At 39.4% G+C, this 12,616-nt stretch overlaps 1 protein-coding gene across 6 annotated transcripts in view; it reads left to right on the forward strand.

Annotated features, from left to right (window-relative positions):
- NFIA (nuclear factor I A) overlaps positions 1–12,616 on the forward strand; it is a 368,251-nt gene that overhangs the window by 276,966 nt on the left and 78,669 nt on the right. For all 6 annotated transcript variants that reach the window (XM_045064622.1, XM_045064620.1, XM_045064623.1 and 3 more), the window contains exon 7: positions 12,304–12,432. In XM_045064622.1, the coding sequence (XP_044920557.1) occupies positions 12,304–12,432 (129 nt within the window). The remainder of the gene's footprint in view (positions 1–12,303; positions 12,433–12,616) is intronic.

The raw sequence follows: 12,616 nt of genomic DNA on the forward strand, positions 1-12,616 counted from the left end.
ACTGACCTCCCTTTCTTGACAGTTTAAAACCCCTCTGAAATTGCCAGATTACTCCGGTTCACTCTGGTTCCTGGTTTTGTGGTCTGTTTGGAGTGAGGAACTGGGTTATGATCAGTGCCTTCAGCCCGCTGTGGAGAACAGGCTTTCCAGACAGCTGTGAATGCTCGGTGTTCTTCCAGAGGCTACTCCAGCCCTCCCAGGTTTTCACGTGGTCCACACATCTCACCGCCCTCATTCTGAAGCAATGTGCCAATCTTTTGTGATCGTATGTAATGAGAGGTAAAGTTTTCGTGTGCGTTGTTGGAAATGCACTCAAGGCATTAGAAATTCAAGGAACGACAGCCCAGTAGACATTTCTAATTGGAAATGTCCTCTGGAATAGCAGATTACTCTGCCTTGTTAGGTTATCCCAACCCAGAAGTCACTCCACCGTGATTAGCTTCCAAGATGAATGAATTCTAGGATATCAAGATTACTTACGACTCAATGCCAGTCCGAATTTGCCATCTGCCTTTCAGCCATTTCGTGAACCCAAAGGAAGAGAGGCTTTATCAAAATGGCCGTGCAACATCTCTTCTGTTCTAACACTCTGTAGGGACTGATACAAGCAGTTCTTCATGTTCTTATGTCAAGATACATATGTAAGGATTAAAAGTAGTATGGGTTGCATAAGTGCTTTTCGGGGCCAGTAATTCTTTGATATTTATCACTTCATAGTGGTGACACCTGCTTCTAATTTTAAGAGTTCTCTTTTTCAGTGGGTGTTTTTTTTTTCCCCCTTTTCAGAAAAGAAATTTTATCCTCAAAAGACTTAACTGGCAATTTTTCTCCTTTTGATGTGCTTGATATATTTATGAGTTTGTCCATCAACATTGAAGCCTTAACATGGCTTTAGCTTTAAAAAAAAAATCTTTATAACACATAATCATTATATCGGGTTACCTAAATTTATGTCCTCACCACACATTTGGAGACTTTTTGAGAGATATAGTTTGTTATAAATGTCATTATTTGCCACTTGGACTACTTGGCAGTTGTCTGAAGTTGACTAAAAGCATAGACATAAACTCTGCCTTGTGGGAGGAGTGTAGCCGCTTATATTCAGTATACGTCTTTGGTTGTTCTTTACATTCAGGGACCCAGTTGGTGACAACTGTCATTTGAGATTGGTGAGTGGAAGGGGGAAAAAAAGGAGAGGACCCTAGTTGTGTCTGTTTAGACACATAAGGAAATAGTCATTCGGTTTGAGGGTAGCCAGCCCACTTGTAGAGCCCAACATGGTTTGCTTTTCAGTTTTTATCTTGTGTAAAGACCTTTTCCTAATAGATGCTGGATAAAGTTAATTATACGAGTAGAAAAAGCTGCAAAAGATGGTATATTGCTAGCAACCCATCCTGATTGGCCTGTGGGGAGTTGTCGGTATAAAATTGGATCCTTGTGTTGGGTTCCAAAAAAAAAGGTGCGAATATGAAGGAGAAGTGCTAAATCATGACTCCAGAGAAAATGTCGGCCACGAGCAGTTTTTAGTCTAAGTGAAAACCAAACTTTAGGATTTGGACAAATAAGACAAGGAGAAAAAAGCGTGAATCATTAATGCCAATATAAAAGCAAACGCTTTTATATTGGATTGGTGATCCAGTGTCACCAAACCTAAGGGAAGACACTCAACCAAGACTGTGACTGAATGGAACCAACTTGTTGACTTAATTGATATGAAGAACTTTTGCCAAGTATTTACCCTTCATGTCAGATAAGTAATTTTTAATAAAATATTTCCAGGATCTGAAGACAGTTAAGAAAACAGCACAGTTTTTAATCATGGCACTCGTAAGTAAACGGATCTATCATTACGTTGTCACAGAGAATGACAGTGAGCAGAAACATGGTGCTAATCCCTCTCAGATAACTATACAGTGTAATTAGACAGACACTGTCTCTAGTGCTGAGTGTAGCGTTAATCAGGCGAAGTGCAACTTTACACAGAAATTTCTTCTTTTCTGGTATGTCATTGTTAAAAAAAGAAACTGTTTTGTCAGATACTGCTTCAGAACATGATCTATGTAGCTATGCACAGCTACTGCCCTTTTAAATTTTTATTTTGTGTTTTAGCAGCGTTGAAGAACAGTGTGGTCCTTTTGCATCCACGAGGCTGCCTTGGAAGTCCGTGGTTCATTTTGTTCTGCAGAATGAACATAACTTGAAGTGTTCTCAGGCTTTGAAAGGAGGACCTATTGGCTCATCTATCGAAAATGAAGGCGGAACTCTCGTAGAGAGAGGTTTCCCTTATAAAGAAAGGGCCAGGAGTTCTTTTGCATTCGATAAGAGCTCAAGAGAGATTCTCTTTCTGTGAAAAATTTCATGTTAAAGTGATGAAACATGTTGCCCCCTTCCAGCCTTTAAAAAAAAAAAATTTTTTTCCCCCTTTGGCTGTGTAGCATCCGGCTTGAACTACGAACTACTGCATAGTTATAAAGTCGTATCAGTTCAGCTCCTTGCACAGCTCTATCTTCCCACTTTCTCAGCGACTCAAAGGCCTTTGATGACAAAGAATAGGGTTATTGAAGGTTGGTGGGCAGATTTCACTAAGTAACAGGTGGAGGTCAAAGTAGTTTATTTGTGGGGATGAACACAGTACAGAGATGAAAAATCAAATGCTTTCCCATAATAAGGTTTAGCAAGAAAATGCTGACTACGCTAAGCTCAGATTCTAGCTGACAGAACCTTTTCTAGTTTTCATTACTTGATTTCACAGTTCAAGCAATTTGAGGAGGCCTAAAATTATATTTCTTTTTTCCCCCTATGAAATGTTCCAGTCAGTTTCAGATTTTACCTTAAGTAAAATGATGGCCCTTCTGCTTGTATCCAAGGAACCCCAGGATGAATAGATCCCCAGTGCAGGCATATCCCAACCATGGAACATCACAGACGACATCTCTAAAATGAAATTTTACCAATAAGACCTGTAAATGCCAAGCTTTCGATCACTTTCTGACAGAAGCGAGCATATTTTAATAAACACTTAACTTCACATCACTGAAACGGGTATTCTAGATAGAGAAACGTATCTAAGGAAGATGTTTACCAGGTTTGAGCACTGGATTATCCCTAGCCTGTTGGAGATGGGGAGGAGAGTGTTATTGTCCCCTCTGCTCCCCCAGGCTATATATAATTTTTAATTTGTATATGTGTATGCTTTGCTTCGTAACTTACAAAAGAGCTATACGTGCTGAAAAAATGAAGTGCGGTTTACCTGCTGTATAATAGTAGGACCAAAAGCATGAAAAATTACTTGGTGGTGTATAGACGAGAGCTGTCTCATAGAACTTTCTGCAGTGAGGCAAATGTTCTGTATCTTCACTGTCCAGCATTGTAACAACTAGCCAAATATGGCTATTGAGCACTTGAAATATGGCTTTGCTGGAGCAACTGAATTTTTAAATTCATTTAATTTTAATTAATTTAAATGTAAGTAGCCACATGTGGCTAGTAGCTACCATATTGGATAGGGCAGATAGGAACCAAACATATGTATGATTGAGTTTTTTACTTTTCAGCTGGGTATCTAGGCAGGATGAATAAAACATTACGCTGTACTATACTGAATTTATTTTTCATGCAAAGGAAATTATTTGGTTTTCTCAGTAATTTTTTGTTTATTCTCAGTCCTCTGTGAATGTTGTGTGATTGCTATGTCGAGCCAAAATCAATCCTTCCCTAAACACAAGGGAGGATGGGAGGGACAGGGGAAGGATCGGAATGGGTAGGAGTCTCCAGCTTCTAAGTAGGAGGAGGATGAAATACAGCATTTTAAACTTCAGTTCTGACACTGGGGTGTCTGTATTTGCCCTAAAAGGAGAGGAAATCCCCCTTAAAACTCAGGAAACTTTATTGTTGGCCCAGGAACCAGATCTTTATATGACATTTTTCTTGTGTCTATTCTTTATTCTCCCGGGTAGTAAATTTTCACTCACAAACGAACATTTGGAATACATTAGAGAACTCATCATTTCTTTTCTCCTGAATAATCCATATAATTTTCACTCCATTCTCCCATTTTTAAAAATTAAAGAAATCACTTGTATGCAAGCCTTTTAAATTACCTGAACGTCTTTATGATGTGCTAATTCTTTGGGGGGTCCTTTCAGCTCATCTTAAATGGTTGCCTATAGAGTAAGAAGGATAAACCTCAGAAGCTATATTAACTTCCATTTTATTCTCTCCATCATAAAAAATGATTTTAAAACATTTCTATTCACCGAAAAAGGTTAAAAGTCAAAATAGTCTGAATGTTTTACCTTTTTTTTTTTTTTTTTTTTTTTTTTTGTTGAGTGCGTTAATCATCATAAATCACATTGGAATGAACCATAATGGATTTTATCGTTAGGACACAAATCTTAAAGATGAGTGCAGGATCTTGAAATACCTCCTCCTATCACACAGTGTGTGTTTCTACCCAGAGGAACAGAATGGCGCTTTAACTGTGAGATTAATCTATGCAATCACAGCCTTTATTTAGCATCACGGTTAGTGATTCTCTCATCACAAGGTGCAGAGGAGATGGTCCTAGGAAGGTCCCGTTCTCGCCTGTTCAGCAGCTGCCAGGGAGTGCTGGGTTCTCTCCGTCGGGAAGAGTTGAGTCTGAGCATAAATTTGTTAGTGGGGGGCACCTGGGTGGCTCAGTAGGTTAAGCCTCTGCCTTGGGCTCAGGTCATGATCTCAGGGTCCAGATCGAGCCCCGCATCGGGCTCCCTGCTCAGCAGGGAGCCTGCTTCCTCTTCTCTCTCTCTGCCTACTTGTGATCTCTGTCTGTCAAATGAATAAATAAAATCTTAAAAAAAAAAAAAAGAGTTCCAATTTCTCTATATCCTCAAAAAAAAGTTTTGTTTTGTTTTGTTTTGTTTTGCTGGTGGTAGATGAGTTGCAAAATATGGTACGGGGACTTACCCAACTTTCATCCTGAGCCTGAAAAACGGTGCGGAAATGGATGCTGACTCCATTCGTCAGAGAGATGTGGCTGAGGCACCCACTGCCTGCACCTAGATCTCGGGGTTTAGGGGAATCGGAATGCCGGGGTGGAAAGAGAAGAACCACAGTGGCAGTCAGCGCGCCACTTAGGCTGTAGAAAACTATGGTGGTATCATGAGTGAGCTCGATTTTAAACCAGCTCGTGATCCGTCGTGTTAGTACGATAGAGAAGTAATCGGAACTTTTTTCAGGAAGAAGCATGTCGGCGGGCGTAACGGTGGAAACGGGAAGAGCCCCCGCCTGCTGGGTTCCAGCCCCGACCCTCCAAGCGGTGCTTGTGTGGCCTCTCGCCTTCTTCGGGACTTTCCTGTGATCCCCTCCCTGAGTCTTTGTTTCCTGCCCACCTCGCGGGCAAGCGTGCTTTACTGCCTCCCATCTTCCAGAAGCTCTGCCTTGCTTCCCCCCAGCGCCCAAAGCTTACCACCCTACCGTCTGCTTCCCTCTGCAGACTCATTTCAGGAGGAGCTGACTATGCCCCTTTTCCCTTCTTCCTTCCTGATTTTGTAAGCCGTTCTCACCTATCTTCCCTGTGCCTTGCCCTCCTGGAGCTCATTTATTCTCATTATGCGTGACCCCTCAGTAGCATTCGACTCACACCATCACAGCCTCCTCCTTGAAATACTTGGAGAGTCGGTAAAATGATGCTTTCCTATGAGTTCGGTGACTCAGCTAAGTTGCTTGTTTTGACACGGACTTTAGCAGCTCAGAGGCCTCTCTTGATGTCAAGACTTACTGAATTCTAGATCATTGTGTGTGTTAGACTTTACCTCTGCGTGAGGTATGACTGCGTTATAACATAGACAAGACTTGGGAGATATCAGTGGGTCTTAAAAAAAAAACTTTTGATCCTGCTTATGTTTGCCTGAGGCTTTATAGAGGAAGTAACTTGTTAAACAGGCAAGAGACCTCTTATGAATATTAAATGTACGAATTTGCTGTTAAACAATTTAACATCTTTGGGTCATTATGTTCTTCTAAGTCTAGGCGATACTTATTCCTTGGAGGTTCCGTCTTAAAACTACTGATAATAAATGCGGTATGTTTAATAAAATCCTAACTAATCTCTCCAAGTGCCAAGAAAAACCTTTGCCATATAAGATGAGAGGCTTCTTAGTATACTGTAGAGTTGTTTTTATTTTTTGCATGTTCTTTTGCAGCTGATTTAACCTTTCTTTGAATTTTTTCTTTGGATAACCAAATTAGAAACTTGAACTATAAATATACTTTATTGACTTAAGTAGGACACAGTTTGTATAATATACAAGGGAAACTATATGAGGCAGTGTGATGTGTTACAGAACCTACAAGCTTTAGGACCAGAGACCAGGGTCTGAAATACTGCTTCATAGCTGTGTGGTCTTAAGCAAGTTGCTTGACATCTCTTGGTGTCACGTTTCTGCAATATTTAGTTATAAGTTATATTAAGTTATATATATGTAAGTTAAATATAAGTTATATTTAGTTATAAGGATATTAATACCTACCTATTGGAGAATGAAAATATAAGCATTTGAGATATTTGTAAGTACTTGGCACATAGTAGGTATTCCATAATTTATACATTTTATTCTTCTCAGTCTGTGTTTGGGAATGATCAATATATAAAGGTTTGATGACCATCTCTTTAGCGGCCTCCGAGCTCTCTTGAGGCCACTGGATGGATGAAGCCTTCCAGCAGCCTTCAGGTTTGGTATAATAGTTGTTCTGCTAAAGCAGTAGTAATGATAGGTCACTGGGAATTAGATGAGGGCAATGGTCTGGAGAATACGTAAAGTCAAACTGGCAGCATTTTGTAGTCCTCTCTAACCTGCTTATATATTGGATTTTAAAACAAAAGTGCAGAGTTTGCTTGTTTCCAGAATTTTTCCCAAACAGATTGCAACTCTAAATGCGCATTATAGAAAACTTCCTGTTCTTAACTTTGCTACTTTGAAGAAAGAAATATATACCAGTTAAATTTTTTCCAACAATTTGGAGAACAACCACCCAAACTGTACAACAGACGAGATAATGTCCCGCTGTGAACAGGACAGTGAATTTTTGAGGAAGCACTCACACCGACTTGTTACAGTTTTGCCTTTTTAAAAATCCAGCATGTTATGCCATTGTTTCTTGAATAATTACAGTTTATTGTGATCTCTCCCTCCCCCCCCACCTTCCCATTAATATTGTACCTCCTTGACTCTTAAAAATCCCCTTTAAGAAGCTTCCTTAAGCAAAGTATAGCATTGTACTTTCTTCTCATTCCTGTAGGACTTGATTTATAACTGTCCCTATAAAGTTCTTAGTCAAAGGTCAAAGTAGTTGGTTAAGTCTCAAAATTTAGGAGACAGATGGAGTTGAAATTAATTATGCGTTTTTCCCCTGTATCTTCTTTTTTCTTTTTTTTAAAGATTTATTTATTTATTTGACAGAGAGAGATTACAAGTAGGCAGAGAGGCAGGCAGAGAGAGAGAGGAGGAAGCAGGCTCCCTGCTGAGCAGAGAGCCCGATGCGGGACTCGATCCCAGGACCCTGAGATCATGACCTGAGCCGAAGGCAGCGGCTTAACCCACCGAGCCACCCAGGCGCCCCTCCCCTGTATCTTCTTTTTCACTTTCTGTAATATCAGGTTGTAGAAAAACTTACCAAATACACCTTGATTTATTATAGGAGACCCCAAGAATTATTTTTGAGGTTTTTCATGTCATTTGATCTGATTTTGTTATTGGTATTTCCTAAAAGAATCAGGGGGAAATAGAAGGTTTCCAAATTTATTTGGAAATAAAATTTACGCCATTAGAAATAACCACTTGTTCACTTCTTTTCCAAAAAGATGTCTTACTGTTTTCTCTGAGTGAGTGTAGGCTAGAGGCAAACTTCACTATCTAGCATGTATTTGCTAAAAATGATAGAAGCTTCTGGAATTCTAGAGAATAATTAGTTCCCAGTAAACATCTTTAATACATACATTTCTAGCATGGACAGTAGTCTCATATTTGAGTAACACCTTAGTTTGCTATTGCTGTATAACGAATTACCACAAACATAGCTTAAAACGAAACACATTTATTACCTTATTACCTTATCACCAGTTTCCATGGGTCAAGAGTCTGGGCACAACTTAGGTAGTCCCTCATCTCAGGGTCTCACAAGGCTATAATCAATATTTCGTCCAGGCTGCATTTTGTAGTCCTGGACTGCAGCTCTGAGTCTTCTGGAGCTCTGAGTCTTCTTGCAAACTCTCGTGATTATTGGCAGAATTGAGTTCCTTATAGCTTTAAGACTGAGGTTCTGGCTTTCTTAAGGCTAGCTGTCAGCCAGGGGCCCTGCTTAGCTCCTACAAGTCCCTGCATTTCCTTGCCATATGGCCCTCTCATAGACCCCTTTACATCATGGCAGCTTATTTCTTCAAAGGCAGCAGGAGAATCTCTCTGACTTCTAGTCTCTCTTTTAAAAGGTTTGCCTGATTAGGTCAGGCCCACCCAGGATAATAACCTTTTAATTAATTCAGAATCATCTGATTAGAGACCTAAATTACATCTGCAAAAGCCCCTTCACCTTTGCAATACAACAACCTAATCACGAGAAGAACATCCATCATATTCACAGATACTGCCCACATTCAACTGGAGGAGATTTTGTAAAGTAGGTACCCCAGGGACCAGGAGCCCTGGGATCATCTTAGAATTCTGACTACCACAAATATTAATGATGACTATAATGGAATATTTGTGAGTACTGTTTCTGGCCTGTGCTTTCAGGGTTTTCCTATTGGGCCTCTCACTTATAACTGCCTTCAAGGAACAGATTCATTGAATGACTAGAATTTCATGTTTGCCTGTGTCCCCTGGACACTATTTCAAACAACTCAGGTAGCTTAGGAAAATGGCAAAGTGGAGAGAAATTCAGAAAGTCTGATGGTTAGAAAACCAATGACAAGCCAAAATGCTTTTTGAAATCTGTCTTCTAGGGGGGCCTGGGTTGGCTCAGTGGGTTAAACATTGAACTCTTTATTTCAGCTCAGGTCAAGGTCTCAGGGTTGTGAGATCAAGTCCTGCATTTGAGGAACTGCTTAATATTCTCTCTCTCCCTCTCCCTCTGCGCCCCCCCCACTCATACGTGCTCGTTCTCTCTCATTCTCTCTGAAAAAAGGTTGAAAAAGAAAAAAAAAAGAACAAGAAATCCATCTTCTATTTTCTTTACCACCATTGGGGTTTTTTTAGAGCAACCAATAGGAGAAAATGTCCCATTGAAACACAGCATCCTGCTAAATTTCTGCTTCTTGTTCTATAAAATTCTTTATTTTTACATAGGGAAAAGAACTTTGGAGTAATAATTTGTTTGTTCTGGAAAAAAAGGCAGCATTACTTTATAATCTTTTTTTAAAAAATCTGATGCTTCTGAAAAATACATTGAAATCAAAGTTTTGCTTTATTAAGAAGCCAATCATTCATTAATCTGTACAACCATGGTATAACAGTTGTGCACGGATAATTGGTAAGAGAAATTGTAACAAGAAGCTTACTTTTAATCTAACAGGCAGAATCCAAATTTGATTTCAAAAATAAAAGTCAAGATTAATGTTCTCTCACTTTTAACATAAAGTAGTTTACTACCATTTTGAAATTTTATCCTGTCAATTAAGTATATGAAGCAAATTAACCAAAACATACATTATGCATATGGAGAAAATATTAAAGTATATAATAAGGAAATGTGCTCAATGTAAGTCTTTAAAAATTGAAAACACAAAGTAATTTTGAGATTCATGACAGCCTTAGGGTTCATCTTACTTGAGTGGGATAAATTTAGAAGATTATACATAGTTTGGCTTGTTGTTCTTGAATGCAGACAGTATTTCTTTTCTCTTTAACCCCTTCAAAGAGGATTTGAATTTTGCTGTTTTTGAATCTGTTTACCAACTTCATCATTCTTCATGTTCATGATTACCTGAGTCTTACCTCTCCATTCCCTCTCTTAAAAGAGTAAATGTAAATGGTGGATTTAAGTCATGTCACTGTCTCTGCCGTATTTAGAATGGCACGGGTTGGAACTCATGAACTTTTCAAAGAAATGCTTCCTTTTCTGTGAAGGCAACCATTTGCTTTCTTTAATAAGGTTAGTTCAGATGCTGCGTTTCCTCAGTGATTCCATTGTCTGAAAAAAATTCTGCCATCTTAAAAGTTTTGACATTTTCATCTTCTGTTCTATTTCTGTTTCATGACACATAATTCAGGCATTTGACTGAGCTGAAATCAGTGGACTGGTTGGCAGCCTAAAAATGTGTTTTGCGCAGGAGAGGTTTGAATGAATTGAGAGGTTTGTTTACATTTTGGTTAACGTTTATTTCTTCCCTTTAATTTTTAAATTGGAAATCCTCTCTCTAATGTAGTTCTGTGATTATACCTTAGGCTAAGTTACTTGCAACGAATGTTGGTCCAAGACCCCAATCTATCCTACTGGTGTTAGGATATTGGTATGGTGTGACTTTGGTTACTGATTCAAAGAGCAAGGAAACATAGCTAAGTTGCTGAGTGACGTGCTTTTTCATTCAAATCGTGTAGATATTGATCTGGAATGGCTGGAATCTAGATCTGTCCAGTTGGTGTGAAATCACACAGCACTTCCTAATGTCTTTACATGGTACCCTGCAGATATGCCTACCAGCTTGCAATTTGTTTCTTTCGTGGGGTCAAACTCTCAAGTTTTACTATGTCGGTTAGTAAAGCCACAGATAAGGTTGAGACTGTGACACCTAGTTTAAATATCTTTTCAGGCCACTGACTGCATTCTAGACCCTTTGTTGGATATTCTGAAAATAGAAACACAAAACACATTCTATCCATATAGAACCTGAAGTCGCACTCAAAACTTGTGTTGTAGAACCTATGAAGGAAATTTGTGGACATAAATAACAAGGACGTATTTAGATACAAGCCAAACTAAGTTTTGGGACAGATCTATACCTATAAAGTGCTTGGCACAGTGCTTGCGAGTTAGTAACTACTCAATAACAGATACCTGCTAATATCATTATTATTTTTATTACTTAGTTTTCCAGCTCACCCCAATAATTCTCTCGTCATAGAATACAACATATGTAGACCTATGTGAGTAAAAGAGAGCTGATTCTTTTGACATGCACTCAGACCAGTTTTGTGCTGCAAATTTAAGAGAGCCCAAATTTGTCCTGTGATGTGGAGAACAAGGAGTCATTTCCGTTATTTCTATATCCAAGTTTTCATTGTTTTAATTGGCACCCTACCAAACTGATCGATGCCTCCAGTTGTGTGTGTCAGCGTGGCTGCCGAGAACATTACTAACTCAGTAATTACAAGAGACCATTTTCCCATTATTTTCCTCCCAAAGCCTTTTCTATGCTGGAAATGTTATTTAAACCTCAGAAACTATGATAAAAATACTATTTTTAAAAACAAGTTTTTATTGTATTTTCTTAACATAAAAGTAATATATGTTCATCACAGGAGAAACAAGCAAGCAAAAAGAGGCAATGAAAGCCACCCAAATCCATCACACAGAGAGAACCCCCATTAGAGTTTATATGTGTTTCCTTCCAGTTCTTTCTCTGCACAGAGACCTATATTTTTAAGTGGCCTCCCAGCACAACATCCTATTTTATAATCACTTTCCATGTCTTTATTCCATGTCATTAAATGGAATGTCCTTATTCTCTAACGGTATGATTTGGATGAGTTCAATCATATTTATTTAACCAGTTTCAATTGTTGAGCATTTAAGGATTTTTTTTTTTACTTTGACCTTTTATTTCTTTTTTCTATTATAAATAATTCATTGGATGAGCAACTGAGTTGTCCTTGTTGAGGGCTTTTTTTTTTTTTTTAATGTGAAAATAGCTAAATTATTTAAAATGTGAAGAAGGTGCTTTCGTGCTTCAGCAAGGTACCTGGCAAGATGAAATGGTTGCAGATGGGGTCTTCATGTGCCTTCGAGAACCTCCTTTCTGAAGGCTCCCATGGGCCACAGGCGCACACAACTTGCAGGAAACTCTGGGCAGGGGCCCTCCATAATTAGACAAGCTCAATCATGCCAAAAGGAACTGTGACTGAGTAGAGTAAGTTGAAGTCAATTCTAGGTGGACTTACCAAGGGGCCATTTTGTCCCCTGTTGGTTCCTGTGACAAATTCAAAGTCATTCCAAACAAATTCTGCGCACCCAGGTGGATTTCTTTTTTTTTAAATTCTTCCAGTTTTATCTTTAATACAAGCTGCCGTGCCCTGAATTAAAATGTGCTTATCACTCAATCCTTCTTGCCAGGAATGCCATCTCCAACCACACTGAAGAAGTCGGAGAAGTCTGGTTTCAGCAGCCCCTCCCCTTCGCAGACCTCCTCCCTGGGAACCGCATTCACACAGCACCACCGACCTGTCATCACAGGACCCAGAGGTGAGCCACTCCCCAGCACCCTGGCTTGGGCTTAGATCATGGCCTTGGGAGCAGTGTAGCAGAAGGAGAGACAAGGAGGCCACTCCTAGAATGCTCCTAAAGGCAGTAAGTGCTCCAGTTTCTCCTCCCTGGGGACAGCTTTGGCATCAAACCCTGAATCCCTACCTCAGGCCAGAAGAGGGAC

The sequence above is a fragment of the Mustela putorius genome, unplaced genomic scaffold, assembly GCF_011764305.1.
Source record: "Mustela putorius furo isolate JIRA1106 unplaced genomic scaffold, ASM1176430v1.1 tig00003853_pilon_pilon_pilon, whole genome shotgun sequence".
Taxonomy (NCBI): Eukaryota; Metazoa; Chordata; class Mammalia; order Carnivora; family Mustelidae; genus Mustela; species Mustela putorius.